Source organism: Plectropomus leopardus, chromosome 20 (genome assembly GCF_026936395.1).
Source record: "Plectropomus leopardus strain MGB_pleo_1.0 chromosome 20, ASM2693639v1, whole genome shotgun sequence".
NCBI classification, from domain to species: domain Eukaryota; kingdom Metazoa; phylum Chordata; class Actinopteri; order Perciformes; family Serranidae; genus Plectropomus; species Plectropomus leopardus.
The window spans coordinates 7,823,059-7,844,893 of record NC_142195.1 but is presented as its reverse complement, the minus strand read 5'-3'; the positions used below and the strand labels follow the sequence as shown (position 1 = coordinate 7,844,893).

Genomic DNA, 21,835 nt, shown 5'->3' with positions numbered 1-21,835 from the left:
TTTTTTCTGATCAGTAAATACACGGATGAGTGGATTTATCTTCTAATCATGCTGCTTCTCGAAGTTTCAAATGAAAAAAAAAAAGAATCGCCTCTTACAGAGAATTGTGCCTCATATGCGCGGCAGTAATCTGTTAGAGTGTCATGCCAACTGTGGCAGACTTCTATCATTGTTTTACATCCGAAACAGGATGCTGCTCGCCTTTGATGGCGCTGAATGAGAACCAGCTGCAGACATCACTTGGAATGTGTGTGCATCTCACCAAGTCTTTGTGGGAAAAACCTGACCCCAATTCCGTACCAGTAAATCGCCCGGCGTTTTCTTTTTTCTCCCCCGTCTTCCTCATTATGTTTTGTTTACTCCCCTTGAAGCAGCCCGGCTCCCCCTCTTCTTTCTACTCTTCCGCAGACCCACTCTGACCTGGCTGCAATATGTGTCCCTGCATCCTACTGCTGTGTTTATCATCCCAGCATTTGCCTGTATACCCTTCAGAGAGAGCTTGTTTTGTTTGGAGAGGCAAAAGAAAACAGTAATGTCGAAGACACCCCCCACCGGCAACCCAGATGGATCACAGAGCTTTCATATGGACCAGAGGGATGCAGCACATACAAATTTTAGCGATATTCAGACACTTACATCAAAATGGTGTGTTGTAATCATCTTTGAAGAATGCTAGAATAATTCAAAGCATCAGGTCGAGTAAAACACATGCTTGGGAGTAGTGCAGGAAAGGGGCAAAAGGTCAATCTAGACAGAGGGAGACAGACATGTGGGTGTTGGGATTGTCTGAAGAATAACAAACCCTGCAGACAACACTGAACAAACCTCTGCAGCAGAATATGGCGCCTTTCTCCAGGAAAAGAGCTAGCTGGAGATTATAAACAACAAAGCCTCAAAACACCAGCCAGACATCTACTCGCTATTGGAAATCAATATTCTCCATTTGATAGAGGCACTTCTTGTTTTCAGAGCACGTGATGCATCAGTTCGTCTGCGGTCAGAGCGCTGACATTTTCGACTTCTGTCATCATGTTGTCCCTGTCTCTTGTTCCTTTGAAGAAGAGCTTTTTGATGGGGAGCGCCCACTCCACCGACAGAGGAGGAGGGAGGAGATCTGACTTGTCAAGAAAATTTCTAGTTTTGAACACAAACCGTCTTTCCTGACTGATTGCTGGACGTCTAAATACAACCATCAGCTAAATGCACAGGATATATGAAGGCTTAATTGCGGTGATTCTAACTGTACATATAGCACATGTCATCAAAGGTGACACACAGAGAATAGAGAGTGTCAAGTTGACGTCACCCCATGTTAATATTTTTTGGACGGGGAGTAGGGGATATCATATCTTCTATGATAATGCCAGTATCATTTTTGTCATGATGAGAAAAAAATCATATTGTGATATACAACACATTGCAGGAAAAACAGCAGCACATACAGGTCCAAGTTCTAGACAAGTAGATAACTCAGTCATTAAAATATATAAGTATTATTTATAGATTGAAAACAGTGCTTTTTGTATTTGGCAACTGTTAGATGTGCACTTTTTGTACAATTTTATTTTGTTTTAATATTTATATTCTGTACAGAATCTAAATCTCTCTAAGTTACTGTTGTTGCTTACAAACGAAAGAACTGAGATTTTTTTTAACAGTTTTCACAGAATATTTGAAGGGGAACTACATTTATAATGACATATAAATCTGTAACACTCATTTTGTTGCAATTGTGTATTCTTGCAACTTGAAATAAAATATTGCATTTTTGTCATGTCATCAAGAATATTGTTAGCACTTATCAATTTATGGTTTCATTATGAAGCCAAGTGGGTTTTAGTGTGTTTAATTGTCTTTTAGCACTCACTCTTTTGTAAAGCACTCACATAATTATTTTTCAAATTACATATAACTATTATTAACAGATTTATTTTATTATATTTTCACCCCGCTCTCCCTTGTTTTTATGAAATATTATTGTACATATTTTGTTTCATGATATATTTTATATTAATCAAACTGTCATTTTAATACAACTTTGATCAATGCATCCTAAAAATGTTGAGCCACAAGCTACATAACTGACCCTTCCACTGCCCCAACTGAGCATCTTTACCAAATCCTTTTTTATTTTATTTTATTTTTAAAAAAAATAACCATATAGGGTTTACATTAGGACAATTAGGACTTGAAATATTTGACAACTTGACATATATTTATATATTTTTTTTATGTAGTCCTCATGCGCCTGTGCCCCTTCCAAACCTAATCACGGAGGGGGGCGCTACGCATCAACGGGGGAAACACTTTCCCTCAGCTCTACCAGCTTCAAACCGTCTTTAAACATCTTTATCCCTGATTTTAGCTTACATTTTCAACTCAACTGTTTTGTGTCACTTTCACCACATTTACAACGGGCGGCACTTTGGGCTAAACGCTCCAAAAAAACCACTGATTTCCGTGCTAACACCGTTAGCTGACGTTAGCTAATGCTAGCTTGTTGACACAATGTTGCATTTAGCTGCTAACACCTAAAGAGCCACATATTCCTCTTGGGAGCTTGAGGTAATAATAAACGCTGAAAAGAAAGTGCATTTCGGACTTACAGTTGACAGGTTGACAGAAACTCCAGATGAACAATTTCAAAGTCAAAGTTCTTCCTGCCTGCTGGGTGTAAAATAAGCAACTTCTTTGCCATCAAATTCACCTGTAGATTTGTGTGTACAGTTTGTTTTCGCTGCCCTCGCGTGGCCAGAACAGTTATTGCAGGTTACATGTTATGGAATGTCATTTTGTCAATATTATTAAATAAATACATCAACAAATAAATATGAGCAGAAGAGTATGAAATAAACCCATCAATAATAAATAGATAAATAAATGTAAAAATAAATAAATGGGGGAAAAATGGAGAAAAAATTAGAAGATTTAGAAAATTACTTCAAATTTAATTTTTAATTTTAATTTTATTTTTTATGATGAATTGACAGTCATTTTCTTGTACTTTTTATTTATCTATTTTTACTCATTTTCAAGCCACTATTTTTTTGGGGGGGGAGGGGGGGGGGTAATTTCTCCTGTCATTGCTCATTGCCTTATTACTTTGTTGTTGATGTTTTTTTTCAAAGGGTTAATCCTAAAAGAGGGCAGATTAAACCATGCAGGAATATGCTGATTGCAACCTCTAACTGAGAACAAATTCAATTTGTTAGATCTACTGGTTACAAAAAATATTATTTTTCATTAGTGTTTCATTAGTTCTAATGTAGCTCAATAATAAAAGGGGGCCCCGAGCGATATTCTTCACGGGGGCCCAAATTCTTAGGTACACCCTTGCTGGGAACTTCAGTTACTCACACACACATACAAACACACACACACAGAGCACAGCAAATAAATGGAAGTGGGAAAGGTAATTTCATAGAAAGATTTGTATTAATGCTTTGTAACATTAATCGCCACAGTTTAATTCAGTTAAAGTGACAAATGTGCTCTGTTACTTTATTTCAGCAGTTTTGCACAGCATGGTAATGGGATAATGATGCTAATGGCTCAAGCTGGTCTCATAAAATTTGGTGAAATGAGGAATGTCTTCAAAGGCAAATATGTACGCAGTGTACAATAAGTGAGTCAAATGCATTTGCTCAAAGAAAAAGGGTGCATGAAGGAGGCAATCCTAACTAACACAGGAATAATGCAACATGGTTAAGGTGGTTATGTATTTGCTTTGAACTGCAGAGACCCAGGTTCAGTTCCAAGTGAAGTGAAGTTTAATTATTTAAGCTGATGGTTTTCACATTTTACCACGGCTAAACCTGAAACATTTATCTTACCTGATCTTATTGTAGCCAAGCCTTTGCCCAGCTAAACCTATCCAAATCTCAGGATTGTTGGCCTAGATGTTTAACAAGCACATGAGCAACTGCTAATGAAGTACTTCAAGTGCTGAACAAAAGAAACAAATTGAACTTCTGCCACAGAATCCACTCCATGCTGGAGAAGCATTATGTTTACATAATTTGTGCCAACAACAAAGTAATTTGTCTTTAAGAGTTTAGCTAATTTTTTACAAAATGTCATAAATTTTTGCAGCTTCTTTTCCCATTATCATTACGCTGCCTTTTCACAACAATGCATTTGTGCCTTCTATTGTATTATAGGTTGTATCAATTAAAACTACTTCAAGTGGAAAAAGCAAACACAAACTCTTTTGAAGTTGGAACAAAAGTTGCACAATTTCCTGAAAAGCTCTTGGGCTGCTAAATATGTTCCAGCTAAAACGTTGTGGTTTTGATATATAGTTGTAATATATTGGGTCTAATTGTTTTGTGAGTAACTTTTTTAAATATCTATAGGCGTACCTTTTAGAAATTACAAAAGCTAAACTTTCTTTAAGATGTATTTCTGTGGGATTCCTCCAAAAGTTCTGTGAGAACTTTCACCAAAGTAAAGGGAAAATGTGCATAATTTAAAGTGACAGTGGACCTGCTGACCAAGTCCCTGGCTATGCAAAAATGACTCTGGCTGGGGGGTTAGTGAAATATACCTCCCTGGAAAGTAAGGGTATCTGCTGAATTCTAAATGCATTTTATGTAAATGCCTGGCTAACTTCAGCTGGTGCTCCTTTCCTTATCACCATGTTATTCCTGCAACTTAGGGGTTTTCTGCAGGTTATCAGCTTACTTTAGCTGGAATCTCTCTGAAATCTCTCTCAAGTGGCTTCTGTTTTGTTTACAGTCAGCTGTACACATGGAGGGATGGAAGTGGAAAGGGGCAGCCTGACCCTCACCTGCAGAATGTCACTTACATTAACACATATTGACAAGGAAGATATATAAGTACCACAAGGAGATGCAAAGGAACTGCAAAGAGACACAAGGCAACTTCAAAGAGGCACACAAAAACCAAGAAAGACACAATATTGCCTCAAAGAGACACATAATGACTACAAAGAGACACAAAACTACTAGACAGAGACACATAATGTGTACAATGAGACACAAACTACTACAAAGAGACACATAATGTGTACAAAGAGACACAAATCTACTACAAAGAGATGCATAATGTGTACAAAGAGACACACAACTACTACAAAGAGACACATAATGTGTACAAAGAGACACAAATCTACTACAAAGAGATACACAATGTGTACAAAGAGACACACAACTACTACAAAGAGACACATAATGACTACAAAGAAACACAAAACTACAAAAAGATGCATAACATCTACAAAGACATGCAAAATACTAGCTCCTTTTACACTGCCTGTTCAAGGTGGGAATATGGTGCCGTAATGCCGCCTCACCTTTCTGTATAAAAAGTACCATAACAAAATGGGGGACAGAGTTTTCTTGCGTTTAAGGAGAGGTGGTAGAGCCTTTTGCATATCTATACCTAGGGGCCAATTGTCTGATATTCTGGCCCTGTTTGTACTGTTTATCTCTTGTGGTAAAACCTGACAGTTGCATTATTGTATATTGTGAACATCTCCTCTGTGCTATATGTTGTATGTGTTATCCTTATGTTGAATAAATAAAAAGTATAAAAAACAACAACCTGAACACACTTGCTTGATCCTGTTGCAAAGAATTAAAGTTAAATGTATAACATGTATCATGTCATACATTTAAATGTATGTGAAATACAAAGTGAAATGTTGATTTCAAGCTAAAGTGGTAGCATAAAGGTTGATTTCTGGCCTCGCCTGGTCCAAATCCTGCTGGAAATAATGTTTCTTTGAAAGCTGTGGGTCATGGCTGTTCTCTAGTTGAGCTCTTGCCCAAATAAAACCTTTAAAAAAAAAGCATGAGTTGTGACTGTTTTACAGCAGCCAGATCCGGATGGGTTCATCACTAATACTCCATATTGGTACGTGGGCTGAATGTAAACTCGAGCCAACACTGAACCATCATTCAGCCGCTATCTGGCCGTGTCAGATGCAAGTGTGTGTCCTCCTCATCCACTTTAAATCCGACCAAATTCTCAGACATGCCCTTGTGGCAATGTGCTTGCAAAAATGCTCCAAGTCTAAACCATGTCTGAGCCAAGTGTTTTTTTATGAAGACAGCCCAGAGGCGCGACTGAATAACACAATTAATGTGTTGTAAAGCACAGATGTTTTGTATTAGAGATTTCCCAATCAATGGACATTAGTATGAAGAAACTCGCTGTACAGAAAAGTGGGAAAAGTGGTGATACACAACTGGTGTGAGGTCGACTAACATGCATTGATCTGAAATCCCATCACCACACTTTTAACACTGGAAACCCTCTGCATTCAGCAGAGGGTTACATCTATTACTGAGTCACAGCAAATGCAGCACACATGAAAAGCTTTCAGGCACTTTAAAATGAAATGGGACATTATATACGACATTATAGGAACTGAAACCATAATTGAACCCAGAGGACACACATGCTTGACCCAGATCACTCAGCATGGCCAAAAACTGCACTGCAAGTTGAGAAGGAATTCTCTGGGTCAGGGTGTGCTGCAGTGCTCTTACCGAGATGCAAGCTGAGGTTGACAGAATTGGGATGCTGGATGCCATAGTACATGGACTGGCTCTGCCACCACGTGGGCACCTCGTTCCTGTTGAAGTCTGTCAGGAGGCTGGCGTTGTGGCTTAGCTCTGGGTCGGAGGCGTCGCAGAAGTGGCATGAGCGTGTTGAGCCGGTCTGCATGCAGTAGTCCTCGCGTGGGGAACCACACACATTTGATGCCACCACGGTCCGATTGAAGGCGATGTTCTCAAACTCCGGCATGCAGCGGCTTGGGGTGCCTTCCTCGTCATAGCAGGAGTCCATTGCAGCCCAGACAAAGAAGTGGCCGCATGGGTCAAGGAAGAGGAGAAGGGCTAGGAGAAGAGCGCTCACAGAAGAGGATGTATCCATGTCTACAGGTAGTTAGAATTATATTTACAAACTTCCACATTCATGCACTCTAATGCAAAAATGCATGAAGACCCAGACTTGAGAGAAGTGATCCAACAAAGAAAGAATTAGTCCAGTCTGAGAGCTTTGTTTGTCTACTCTCTGCTCTGCCTGTGGTGAGTCTCCAACATATGTTCTCCCTCTGTGGAGTGGAATGAAGTTTGTGCAAGAACTCCTCACATCAGGGGCAGCAGGAGACAGACAGGGGTGGGGGCTGAAGGGGTAGAAAAGTCCATGAAAACTTCCCCACCTGCTGGTCAAAACAAGCACCACACCACGCTTCAGGTGCAAAGCAGACTTGGTTAAAAGAATCTCATTTAACGGGGAAAACACATTCCATAACATCTTTAAATAATAGTGCAGTGAGGTTGTTACACCTCTGGGCATTGAGGTGCCCAAGCACCTGCATTCACCACTTACAGGAACGCACAATATCATCGATATGGTGATAAATGGACTTGGCGGTTGGCCCCTCAGCAGGACGTTGTAGTAAATGCTGACTGTAGTGATTCACAGTAGAAGACTCAAGGTGCTAAAACTGTCTGGAATATTTCAGCAGGCACGGGTCGTCTCCGTAAAGGGATGTCGCTCAGGGGAGCTCTGTGACCTAAAGGGACAATTTATTTATAAAAATAGAGGAGAGAAAGATCGGCACTGCTTTTTCAGCAAGATCCATTCAAGGCCCAGCCACCATGAGAAGTGAGAAGTGGTTTGCATATCCCTGTAATTCATTCTGACTGCCTGGAGTCCTATGTAACCCATCCATCAGTGTTTGATTAGACTAAGCCATGAATTAAAAGGTGGGGAAACTATGACATGTAATTGTAAGTCATTGCAGTCACTAAAATAGACAGATTACCCATTTGTGATGAATTCTAGTGTGTTAAATATTCCAATAGTCTGCAGTGGAAAGTAGCGGCATTGCAGAAAATGATCAACACTACTGTGCACAATTCCTTTTTGATGATTGGATCGTGGTTTGTGTGACCTTGGGCCTCATGCAGCAACATTCTCTTACATTTCCCTTATTTTTTCTCTCAATTCTGATGAGAGAAAACCCAGGTGCACCAGACGTTCTTAACCATCCAAATCTGTTCTTTTTCAGGTGTACTAAATGCTGAATCCCATTTGATCCTAAGTCACCTATTTGCATATTTAACACCCCCTAAACACTGCATAAGGGAAGGTTTTGTGCCGTGTGCAAAGACATTGACACATGCTCAAGACCGGAGACATGGCACCAAAAAAAAGCTGTAAGAAGAGAAATAATTTCTGTGAAGTAGTGAAGGTAGTGTAATGTGATGGAAAATAAATTTAAACAAAGTAAATGTGAATTCAGGGAAATTACTGATGTATTAAAAGTAAGAATGCATGCAAAAAGGTCTAAAAAAAAGATTAATTAAAAATAATTAAAAGGAAAAGCAGCTAGGCCTCATACATACAGTTTATATGAGAAGATGAAACCATGATTTTTTTTGTATGAAAATTACTTTACTTTGTCTGCAAAAATCTTAATTTGAAGTACCACATGTAGCATTATTTCTTTAGCCCTGAAACTTAACAATACATACTTATATAATTATATAATTACTCTAAAACATTATATAAATTTGATTGTATGATATTTATGCATTTTTTTGAATATTCCTCAAATGTAAAACATAGTTTTACTTATGCTGGGAAAAAACATGTTGACTGTGAAAATTAAATGTTTTTCTTTTATCTTGGAAAGAGTGCTCTTGACCACTTATAAAATGTTCTCTTTCCCGAGAGAAGAACAAAAATAAATAAACACTGATGACTCCCAAAAATCAATGGGTACTAAAAAATTAAAAACAAATCCTGGATATCAGCAAAAATAAGAGAAGATTTGTTCATGTATTGCATAAGGCCCCCTGTGTTTTTGGAAGAGAAAAAAAAGCCTTATCTACTGTAAAGAGGTGCAATACAGCACTGCACCATCAGTGTCCGATATACTGAACAACACTGCTGTAACTGAAAAACACTTATAACATTTCAAATGTTTAGAATCCAGACCACATGCATCCTTGACCTGACCATTGTAGATAATTCTTGTCATTACAGCAGATGCCCCGCAGTGTGTTTAAAAAAAATGTCCTAGAAACAAGCAAAAGTACATGCCTCATCTATTTTTGATAGAGTCATGCCGTGTTGCTACAAGCAGATGAAGTTCTCCTGCTAACATGCACTGGGAAATATAGATTATATTTGTAATTATGTAGATGAATATTTTTAATGTTATTGCATTCATAACTGGGGTTTTAATGGTATTGATAGGCTACAGCACAACAAACTGGTAAATAACAATAAACACAATAAAAATAGACCAAAAAAGAAGAAAACAAGCAATTTAACTTTAACTTTAGCCTGCTTATTCACTAATGGCAGGAGCACAAATATGAAGGAAAAATGACCCAAAAGACCAAATCTGTAAGTCTACAAAATCAGGCAGGCAAAATGCTGTGCCTGGTGTAGAGTTGTGCCTGAAGACGGGAACTAATTCACCTTGCACTGGGCCCAACTTTGACTGGGTATGGATTTAATCTGCAGATTCCCTGCTTTAAAATGAGACCAGTCTTTGCGATGGATGTCAGTTTTGAGCCACTAAAAGGCCACACTCTGGCCTGCAACAAACTAGACAAGGCTTGTTGTTTTTAGCCAAGCCAAATGTGGAAAACTTGCGGGGCCACCAGTCAATGACAGTGAAAAACAGCCAATAGGACAGGTTTTTCAACAGTTGTAAATCAACACAACAACTAGAGGTCCTTGAGCATACAGTCATTTACGTTTACACAAAATGTTAGGCTGATTTAACCATTAGTTTGCCAGAAGATTAGCTGCAAACAGACAGATACACACATTCAAACCTACACAACCAAATGCAGGATCCCTTTCAGGAGATTAAATAAATAAAAAAGTTGCGTACCGTTAAAAGTTCCGTTAGGGGTAGCCCCATTTCAGACACTGGTGTAACCTACAGTTTTCAGTTGATGGTCACCTAGACCAATTTTGTTCAAATTTTTATTCACTTACTGTCCAAAGGGTGATAATAGATGTATTCACATCTATGGTATGTAAAAAAATATGTTAACAAACGTCATAATATTCTGATTTAACCTTGGTAATGTTTGTGTTAAAGTAAAGACTCTGTGATGAACTCAAGTCTGTTCATTTAGACACAGAACATCTTGCAGAGAAATATTGAAGGTGTTGTTCCTCGTACATCAGGTGGCTTCCTGATTGTGTTTGCTCTACAACACAGCACCCACTACAGTATCGATGTGGAATGACAAGTCCCACAAGTGACAGGTCCAACAAGTGGCTGTGAAGCGCTACAACCGATGATGTGTAATGCTGTGCACTCTAATCCTCTTTCTATGAATGACTTTACTGATGCTGAATGCCATCAGAAATGATGCACAATAATCCAGGAAACCAGTCAACATTTAAAGTGACGGCCAAAATCAGCACAATTTAAAGAATGACTGGACCAACGTTGACACGTGCATGAAACGAAGAGGACGTAGGAAAGAGAGCACAGAGGAAAGTAATGTGGAGGCAGATAGCATGAGACAGGTAGTGTGTGGACAGACGCATTTAGATGCTGTACATTTATGATTCCTGTGGGATTTATGGCAAAGTCTTTCCCATATCTCCTTGTGATTGCCTTGATTTATGTTGGCTTTACTAGTACTCAGCCAGGGACATTGTAAAAGGGACCACATCAATTTGCAGTGAAATCCTCTGCTGGCTTTGGATGAGAGCAGTCAAATCTGTTTGGCTGCATGTGGATCAGCCATTATGATGAGGAATCTAATGCCTCTGCAAACAGACTTTTTGTTCATCAAGCAGGTTTTACCACCTATATGCCATGCTCGATATGTGAGAACACAACTGTTGCATGGGATAACAATGTTTTTGAACAACACGCACATAGAGAATTGTATGCACTGAGCGAGGAAATGGGAAAAATGTTATTATACCTCAGCAGTGCAGTTTTTCTTGAGGGCAGCTGCAGATGAGTTGGCCTGTCTGGGTCTGTTGAATTAGGATGATACTGCAGGATTCATCTGCAGAGAATAATATTTTTGATGTTAACTGTGACACATCCTGGAAGCTGGGGAATTAAACTCTTACGAAAAAAAAAAAAAAATCAGTCAACAGAGAGTCGTATTCTTGACTTAAAAAATGTGACCAGTGTTCGAGTCGGCTAAATGAGCTCAGCATGGGGTCTGCAGAAACTCAAGGGAAAGTCTGCAAAGCACCCAAGGGTATACTATTGCCTGGGACCCCCTGCTGTTTTGTAACCATTCAGAGAAGTCAACCACACACTTTCCTCTGATGCAGGAAGAGAAGATAGACCGCACACTCAGAGCACGAGACTCAACTTGTCAAAAATCACTCTGCTGACTTCATACACAGCAGTTCTCTTTGAGAGTCGCATGTCAAACACCAGCTGTAGGCTATGAATGCAGAAACATAGATTTTATACATGTAGTTGCAATTTTTCTGAGCAGTGCCAAACCTTGCACATTCAGGGCTCTAGGCAAGCTTCCCCTGGTGACCCCCCCATGTAAAAAAAAAATCTTTATTTATGCCAAACAAGAACAAGAGCTTAAAAGGAATCAACATGAGTAAACAACTTAGTTAATGGCAAATAATAAAATAATATGCAGGTTAGATTAACATGCACGTCTATGAGGATTTACTGTCTTGGAGCCAGCCTCAAGTGGCCATTTGATGAACTGCAGTTTTTGGCACTTCTGCATTGGCTTCATTTTTCTCTTTTTGTTTTTTTAAGTAAAATAAAAAAGCGAGGGAAGTGGGCGGCCTATGGGGGCTCGCCTATGTCGCCTATAGGAAGATCCGCCACTGTTTGAATCAGTGTCACAGTTATATCACCATGGAGTTCATGGTTTTGCTTCAGAAAACACTCTCTAGTCATTTTCTTTCTAGTTCAGAGAGGTAGGCATCACAATATATACTAATATGTATCATTTAAGGGCATTTAATGAAACAAAATGTGTTTTCAGCTGTCTGCCTGGCTCCGGTCAGATTTGGCTCTGATTTGTGTTTACCAAAGCAAAGCCAGCTCCTTTTGAATCCCTGCCTAGCCAGTGATCAGACAAAGTGTTTGACTGTCATGATATTGGTCCCAGCCTTTCTGCAACTGAAAGTGAATATGGACAGAATATTAATTTCCAATGGAGTCTGTCTTAAATGAGATTATTGTCGGTCTGTTCAAACTTCACAGAGATTTCTTATCATCTGTTTTCTCAGCTTTAACCCTTCACTCCTCCGTCTTTTGTTTTTTCTTTCCACTCACATCTTTCTTCCTCAGCACCATGTAATACTTCAAACTCAACCCTGCCCTCCCACATTCTCTGCTCATTTTACCGCTGCATCTTACCTCTTATTCTTGTCTCCCCTCTCTCTCAATGCCACAGATCCTTTAGCCTCCACCTGCCACCTACCCCTTTCATGCCGCAGATTGGTGCAGCTGGCTGTCACGATGTGAAGCTTGTTGCGCCTAGACTAGCGGGTATGGCCTCCTTTTCATGATGACACAATGTCGTAGCGATGAGTAACGCTTTCAAACAGTGATTTGATGTCACAGCTGTCAGTGCTTCGCTTAGCAATGCAGGAGGCGGCTGCCATGGCCCCGCAGGGAAAGCGTTATCTGACAAACTAATGAGCGCTGCACAACCGCTGCATCGTCACAAAAAATTTTCCGGCATCACACACCTTCATGAAAGTCTTCTCTAGCCTGACAAAACCGTATCACATTTGTACATAACAACTCTGTTTATGCTGTGTGATGCTTTGGTCGCAACATTGGTACACACAAAGCTAGAATGTTGACACGATTGTGACAAATACAAATGTGTCTGTGGATCTTTTCATTAGCTGGTTATTGTGAATGGGATACGAATGCAATACACAGTTATTCAAAGGTATATCTGTGTATTTTTAAGTTTTGTTCATCATGGTTGACTGTGTTCACACATTATCAGTAAATGGAGTGCACTTGTATATAGAGCTGCTAGTCCTCCGACCACTCAAAGCACTGTTTACACTACATGTCACATTCACACACTGGTGGTTGAAGCTACCGTATAAGGTACCACTATTATTCAGAAACCATCTGCCGCACTCACACACTAATTGAACAACTATCGGGAGTAATTTGGGGTTCAGTATCTTGTCCAAGAATACCTCGATATGTTGACAGGAGGAGCCAGGGATCGAATCATCGTTTTTTCCAATTAGCGGACGACCTGCTCTACCTCTGAGCCACAGCTGCCTGTCTGTGTGCTCAGCAACACGTGTCTAGGGCCCTGTTCACACATGGTATAAACATGAGTCTTGAATGATCCGATCACATGCACAGCGCTAAATAAAAGTATAAACGACCACCAAGATGCATTGGGATCTGATGATTCAAACCACTTGCTGAGATGGCCTAGGACACATTTGACCACATACCTTAAGTAGCGTAAACGCTAATGTGTTCTGATGCCTCTCCGACAGGGACTATGACATCAATACAAGATGTGGTAGTTGTTTTGATGACAGCACGCTAATGCTTAGTAACTTGTCTATTTTATGACAAGTTGCATAAGTGCTGCGTGACCATCCATCATTTTGCCCTGGGGAAGATGTGCTGACAGTGATATCTCTAGCTGTACTGACAGAACCGTAAACATGACTAGTGAGCATGCTAGCAGGCAGCTAGCAAGCGAGTGGATGTATTGACTGAGGCAGTAACAAAATCTCTCAAAAGGTCAGCTAGAGATGCATGATAGACATGTGAGAACAGTGAAGTGTATCTGCTGTCCACTTTTGTTCAGATCATGGTAACAAATGTTAACATGTTAAACATGTTTAAGGTCAGAACCACAGCATGTTAATATGGCTATTTTGAGTTTTGCTATTTTTACACTATAATGGATCACTATTGACTCTTATATTGTTGAAAATTGAAAACCAGTGGTACTTTAGCTTTTCTCATCACTTGTTTGCAGTTTTAGAGCTGAACTCCTCACATGGTAGATTGTTAAAGGTCCAGTATATGTAGGATTTAAGGACATTTATTTGCAGAAATGGAATATTAAATGAGAAATTTTTCTTTAGTGTATAATTACCTGAAATAAGAATTGTTGCATTTTCGTTTCTTAGAACGAGCTGTTTATAGCTACATATGGAGTGGGTCCTCTCACACAGAATAGTTTAGAATGCACAAATGAAAAGCTGGCTTTAAACAGGGCTTTGTATTTCCATATTGGCCACAGCAGTTCCTTTACACGCTTGACAGTGTCAGTTCTGCAAGCTCAGTGGTACATACAACTAAATCCTACACACTGGAAATTTAACAATACAAGTGTTGCCTGTATGCCATCTGTGTGTGGGACCTTAAGTTGTCTTATCTGGGGTTAAAAACCATGTCTCCAGGTCTCCAGCAGATGTCCTCAACCACTGGTCTGTCTTCATGGCCAATCAACACAAATCCAAAGATCAGATTGAAGCTGCAGACACTTCAGTTCCATCAACCTTCAGACAAACACATTTTTACAAACTGAAACCTGTTCACATTATGAAACCTAAGATCATTTGACTCAGAGTCAACATAACAAGGAACTGGTTGATAATGAGTTTTACAGTCAAAAGACTGCAAGTTCAAATCCCTTCTGGACTGTTTGTGTTTTACTTCTGTCAACCTCCAAATAGCTGTTTCATGAAGGTTTCTCTGATATGATTTGCTTAAATCAAAGGAACATTAAACTAAAGATACAGTAATGCAAACTGCATTCTAGCAAACAATTTCTAATAAAATTATAAGATTTTGCTCCTTGTGTTTACTCCTTGTATATCATGGTATAACTAGCATTATATCAGTATGAATTTATCATATCATATAATAGTCAAATACATTCTTCTGTTGCTGCACAACAGTGAGTTTACGACAGTTTTCTCATATGATTTCATATATCTTTATGTGTCGTAGACTGTCAGTCTGTGCATGCTGCTCAGAGTCTCTTCAGATAAAAGGAATTGATTTATCTGCCAGTCACAAGTGCTGCTGCAGCAGCCAAAGCTAGACAGGACAGGCAGAATATTCATAAAACACTCACAGCAGGGTCACCACAACCAGGCCTGTGTTAAAGGCCTTAACTACCAGATCACCACTGTGAAACTAGAGGCCATGCCAGGCTGTAATCCACACACTAATCTGCCAAACAGCAACAACATCACCAAGGAGAGAGCATGCCACGGGTCTGAATGTATCAATAGATAAGATGTACGTGCACCAAAAAAAACCCCCAAACATCCTCAATGTCAATCAATGACGACAGTATGAATAAAATCAGCAGTATCAGCCTGTAAATTAAGACTAACAAAACAGTATGCAGCCACAATTCCAACACATTAAACTATATCTCTGTCACTCTCACAAACACAGAGAAACAAACTCTTTTCATCTTGTACTTACATTCTTTTGATTTTCTGTTGAGAGTTGAAAAGGTCAACTCCACATGCACCAAACAACCTCAACCACCAAATCTGCTCTTACACAGGCACATTGAATTCCACTTGATCATAAGTGACCTATCAGCATCTGTAACACCCCCTTAACTCCATATAAGGGCAGGTGTGGTGCTGTGTGCAAATACCCTGCCACATGCCTAAGAACTGGAAAGATGCCACCAAAGAAGGCTGTCCTGACAAAAACTTCAGCAGCAGTGAAATTGTTCAATAAAATTCAAAATGAAGTAAGCATGATATTTTGGAGTGTCATTACTGGAAAATGAAAAAGAAACAGCAGTGGCAAAACATTTGTGAGGCTGTACATGTGGTGTCAGCAGCCATGTTGGAAGAAGTACTCTGCTCCTTTCCTTAATTTAAAGTACTAATACCACACTGTAAAAATACTCAGTTACTGGTAAAAGTCCTGCTTAAAAAAATATTATTTCAAGTACAATCAAGAAAATGTTTCTAAGCATATAAAGTAAAAGTACTAAATGCAGAAATAAATTAATCAATTTAATAAATCAAAATAGTGAAAGGAAAAGGGACACTTTCCATATATGAGAAGCTGGAACAATTAAATGCAAATATTTCTTTTTATTGATCAATCAACTGATTATATCACCTGCATTTGTGTATTTTCATTTGAATGTTTTGCAAAAATCTTCATTTGCAAAGTAACAGGTAACTAAAGTCATCAAATACTCAGGTCAAAAGTACCTTAAACTGGATAATTAAAAAAAAAACCTCTAAAACTACGGATGGATCACTGAATGCGTATACTGGGTTCAGGCACAGGGGCCCAAAGTGTCAGGTGCCCCTGTTCTTGACCTGCAAAATGTCACTCATAATATAACACGAACTGATGAGAAAGAGAATAAAAATGACAAAAAGAGATGAAAACGAACTTCAAAGAAGCACAAAATAAGTGCAAAAAGAGACAAAACAACCTCAAAAAGACACAAAACCACTAAAGGATGCATAAAGACTAAAAGAGACAACAACAAAAATGAGCCAAACCCACAATAAAGCCTTTGTGTTTTGCTCCATAAGTGAGGTGGTGGGGCCTATTGCATGTCTGTGGGCCCCAGGGGCCCCATGGTCTCATAATCCACCCATTTATTTAACTTACACATGGGTGGACTGTGAAAAGGAGGATGTATTTTTTTCTTATCTCAGTAGAAGTGCTCTTGACTACTTGAATTTTTTTAATAACCTGAGAGAAAAGAAAAAATGAGGAAACACTGGTGAATCCCAGAATTCAGTGGGTACCAAGAAAATAAGAACAGATGGTGGATACAAACAAAAATGAGAGAAAATTTCATTCTGTAATGCTTCCATGAGGCTCAGTGAATGTGAAAGTGGATCTAGAGTCTCAAACTTGAATATACTGCAGTCCAACGTGTTCAACAACACAGACAAAACCAACTGTGCACATGAAGGCGTCAGACAGGCACAAATAAGCGGATGACTAAAGCTATAACTAATGGATAAACGGACATTTAATTACAAGAATGGTGTTGTTTTTTTAGCATCAGAAATAACGGATGTCTGTTACCAAGAGTACAGGGAGTCAGAAAATGTTGGCAGTCTAAGCACAGTCACAATCATCTGTCATGTTCACTCTCAGCCAAATAATAAAAAAAATAGATTTGATTTCATACAAAAAAATTCATACATAAAAATGATTTTTGATGTGGGTGTTCCAGCGAGTAAAACACAGGAATGCTTTCAAGCTGTCACAATGAGACGACCATGCTTCTGCTTCTTCTGATATGATGTGAATGTGAAAAAGACCAGCTGCAAGCCAAGTAAACAAGTGTGGGCAATGCTAAGGAGTGCTAAAATAAGGGCCATTATAACTGGGACTTGATAGCGGTTCAGTCACTGCTATTTAAGGAACTGTTAACAGCAGTGTGAGTGTTAAAACATCGAAATGACATGTTTTATCTGCTTTTTTGGATTTGACTGGGTGTGATGGGGGCGATCCTCAGGGTGTGTCGAGACGAGCAGCATTTGGATCAGCTCACAGAGTTTTGGTGCTCAAAGCTCTGCGGTGATTTAAGTCACAGAATTTCACACAAACACAGTAACACAAATCATAATCATAATGAGCAGTGTTTCAGTCTGCAGGCTGTTCCATATATTATACAGTAAACCTTTTTAATGGATCATCTTTGTGCTTTCATTGAAATGCATTCATTATAATGGATAACAATCCCCTAAAATACTATTTTTTACTGTTTAGAGATGCATCATCCCAGTGTTTGAGGATTGTTTTTGACCCTTCAGGCCAGGGGAGAATATTCAGAAGAGAAAACAGGACATATTGACAACCCAACAAACAGAAAGAGGAGCAGCTCAATTTTATTTTGTTTTCTCCCATCTAACTCCCCTAAAAAGTAGTCATAGGGCCTTATTCACCAAGAGGAAATTTCTGCTTAAAAACCCACTTATGTCGTTTTTACAAAGACACTTACCAGTTTTTACTTCTTTGGGATACTGGATACCGAGTGTTAGCAACTAAATCAGTTTGATTGGTTTGTTTTATATTGGACTGTCCTAACTGGCTGTGAGTGATGCGATATGTGGTGCGAAGCTTTTGTCTGTTCCATTTTAATGTGTGGCTTGCAGGAATTACCTCCTCGTTTCAATACAAAAACTTGAATAAGTTGGCATCTGGCTGGAGGGAGATCACGGGAGCAGGGAGCATGATATTGTATGATATCGTATGGTAGCTAAAACTAAGTCACCTGCAACAGTATTGTTGAGAATATGAATAATAAGGAGGCAAGTACTCACTTATTTTTTCAGTGGTTACAACACTGAGTTGTAAGTGGTTTGTTTATATGATGTGATGGGGGTCCATATTTAATGGTTTCCAGGGTTCAGATGGTCACGAAATTCCTGGAAAAAGTCATGAAATTAGAATAACTTTTTTTTCCAGGCCTGGAAATGTTTTGGAATGTTCATTAAAATCCCAAAACATGTCTAACATATGACACAAAATACATGGTATTTAAAATCTATAGCTGCGTTGTGTGACAGTTGGTCTATAGTTAGGCTGTCTAAAGCCCAAAATAGGGGCGTGGCCTTGTTGTTTTGCAGAGTACCCATTTTGGCCAGCAGCAGTTTGCTTACCCACAAATGGGATATGTGTTTTTAGTTCTACCCCTTTTAGAATACTGAAATAAAACCATGGTAATGATAAGGTAAAATATTATGGAAAGGTTATGGAAAAGGTTTGAAAATGTATTGGTAAAAATGTGTTGGAACCTTGGGTGGACAGAGTTTGATGTAACCCGGCGCGGTGTGATAGTCAGATGCTGCCTTGCTGTTAGGACACGGTGATAGGTAATAACAGAATCTGAGCACACTCAAGAGCACACTTGCACACTTTTGAGCTCTGACATGTTCATGCAAAATAACTAATTATTGTGTTTTCTTCAGTTCTGCGGTTGTGTAATGTCATATGATTTATTTAATAATAATTTTATAATCCAAGATTTGATCAATATCATTCGTTTCCAAAGCATTATGTTTTTAAAAAAATAAATGCTACACTCACACTTCAATTCACATCATGTTATGTTAATAGGAAACAATGCAATCCATTAATTAAGGAAAGATCACACTATTTTTAGGCCCAAAGAAGGCCTTTTTCTACACTCTGGTCTTCCTGCACTGTAGTATGTTTACTGCTGCTGCAAGATATTGCAGATCGCGCCCTCTTTCAGCACCATGTAGATCTGTTTGCAGAGAGCGATGAGGGCAAGCCTATCCTTCTCCAGTGGTCAGCGTCTCTTTTCTGTATTTGGCAATATTGTTTTTGGCCTCAGATTTGAAATTGAACCTTTATTGTTTTTTTTTTTCATTTTTGCACCCTTCTCAGAATACAGCATCCACTTAAATATGACAGCTCATTTGGCATTTACTTCCTACAGAAATGCCTGCACTTCAGAACTATTTAAGTGTTTTTATGGTTGTCCAGTGCTCCACCCTCTTTAGTCTATCATTTGGATGTTCTTGAATTCATTTTTTCTTTTTTTAGTTTTTGTGAGTGCGCAAAATCCTGCAGTTTTATGCTCTTCTATGGGAATTAGGGAGAGTTTACCAATGCTAATTAGGATCAACTGACACATGCTTTTAACTTAAGAGGACACTCAGTGTGCTCAAGTCCTCTCTTTTTCATTGGGATTTAATAAGAAGCATTTATCGGCCACACAGGATCATAAAATTAGACTTTGCACACCTGTTTTGAATTTTTATCCTGCAAAAAATATAAGCATAATAATGTGATGCATTTTCCATTCAAAACTATCAGTTGGCACCTCTGTTGGCTGTCACCAACTTGCACACTGCCACTAAATGCATGTCAAACTGATCAACAAGCATTGATAATAGAGGCTGATAATGGTTTGCAATGGTAAATACATAAAACCATACACATGCAGTAAAAGTGATAGCTGTTGTACCTTAAATCCTGCATTTCCTCCTGCAGTTTCGGTACCTTATTAAAGTCTCAGTCAGATTGCTAGATACTAACTAGCTAATTATGCACTCTGAGCAAACCAGGCAGGAGGTTTTCTTATCGATATAATGAACATTTCCCAACCATTACATTTGCGCTTTGTGCAGTTTATGGCACAAAAACAACTTTTTATGACAACCTCCTCATTAGCTGTCAGTCATTCCGGTTTGTTTTCTACCACCTGATGTTGCTTGGAAACCCGTCCATACAGTTAATAATCCCAGTGATGCTCTATTTCTTCAACAATGTGGTGTTCAGCTTGTGTGGTGGATGGTGACATCAGGTCGGTTGCTCTGTTTTAGCTAGGCACAGTGGCTGAAGGTGTGGGGAGACTAAACTCCAAAGTGTTTTAATTACATGGTGTCTCTTATTAGCTGGCCTGCTAATGTTAGCTGCAAGTAAGCATGCGTTAAAGGATCAACCAGCTGAGTTGCGCATCTGGAAAGCTGCTTTGGTTGCACTGTGGCTAACTTTAAGCTAGCTGTTGATAGTCAGCAAATACATCCAAAACATACCATAATGTCTTGTCTGTTGCTACAGGTGTTAAAAAAACAAACAATATATGACATTTTTCAAGAAATTTGTCCAACTGTGGCATTAAATAAGAAACAAAAATCTTAGAATTTTAACAGCCACTGAATTTATAACATTAGAATATTTTACTTTGGAAACTATATATCTGAATTTATTTGTCCAATTAACCAATTTGAAATCAGAATATGACATTTCTCGATGTGCAATTTCAATCAAAGAAGTCAAGTGGAAAGAGTTTAAATTGAAAAATCAGTTAAATATGATGATGCCAAATTTAGCTCCAAAAACTTAGTTAACTCAGTTACTAATCTAAATTTATTTATAACTTGAAATAGCAACATTTCGACTTCTAAGGCCAGGATAGGCAGGGTAGCCCGGACGTTAGTGTATGATATTTTTTGACCTCAAGTTATGGAGCTAAATTTCACTAATAAAATTTGACAGATTTTTCTGTTTCAAGTTTTGCATGTAATATTTTAATATTCAATATTCGAATTTCAAAGAAGTGAAGTCAGAGTTAATAATTTGGATGCATGGTTTTCAAAGTAAAATATTTCCAATTTGAGAATTCAGTGGTGTTTAAATGTCAGTGTTAAGAATTCAGTGGCTCTTAAAATACAAATAGTTACGTCTCTGGTTTGCTACCATACACAGCATGCTAGGGTGTGAAAAATGTTGACTGTTGTTGTTCTGCCCACCAAATGTTGATTTGGTGGGCAGATGAGAGAAGCAGGGTCAAAAATTACAAGAGAGATTTGTAATGCATGCCAGCAACACTGGAGAAACACTGTCTAGAAAGCATGACCCACAGGTTGGAAATAACCACAATTATCTTTTATTTTAAGTATATGCTTTTTTGTGTGTCTGCAAATTACTCGCCCGTTCCGACTCAAACTGTGCTTATCTACGGCTGAATGTATTTAATGAGCTCCATAAAGCTTAAACCTCTGACTGTAAACCCTCCATTAGTAGAACAGTAGACTGAATTTTAAGCTGGGTCATCAGTTGCTGTGCTCAATGAGACTTGTATTTAATATCTTTACTTGAGTTTTGATTCACACATTTTTGTATATTTGACTTGTGCCAATAAGCAGCCAAACACTGCTACTAATTTCACAACAACATGTTGTGGCCATGCCAATGTGAGCCATGCATTGCAGAAGCCTTGTACCCCTTACCTCTGTGGCTGCTGAATACTCACTCCACTTTGCTGCTCCATATAGTCGAAGTTCACTCCGAGTCTTCCTTTCAGGGTGATTTGTCAGCTTCCAAGGTTGTTAT

At 38.8% G+C, this 21,835-nt stretch overlaps 1 protein-coding gene across 3 annotated transcripts in view; it reads right to left on the bottom strand.

The window, feature by feature from the left end:
- Window positions 1-15,566, bottom strand: part of lamc3 (laminin, gamma 3) — a 148,247-nt gene extending 132,681 nt beyond the window's left edge. Inside the window, exons 1-4 of one of the 3 annotated variants that reach the window (XM_088070929.1) lie at window positions 15,455-15,566; window positions 14,376-14,514; window positions 10,947-11,033; window positions 6,516-7,549 (exon numbers count right to left, since the gene is read on the bottom strand). In XM_088070929.1, coding sequence (XP_087927055.1) covers window positions 6,516-6,903 — 388 coding nt within the window. In that variant the 5' untranslated portion in view covers window positions 6,904-7,549; window positions 10,947-11,033; window positions 14,376-14,514; window positions 15,455-15,566. The remainder of the gene's footprint in view (window positions 1-6,515; window positions 7,550-10,946; window positions 11,034-14,375; window positions 14,515-15,454) is intronic. The other 2 variants (XM_088070930.1, XM_042509210.2) reach the window with 2 other exon arrangements.
- Between the last annotated feature and the right edge of the window lie 6,269 nt (window positions 15,567-21,835).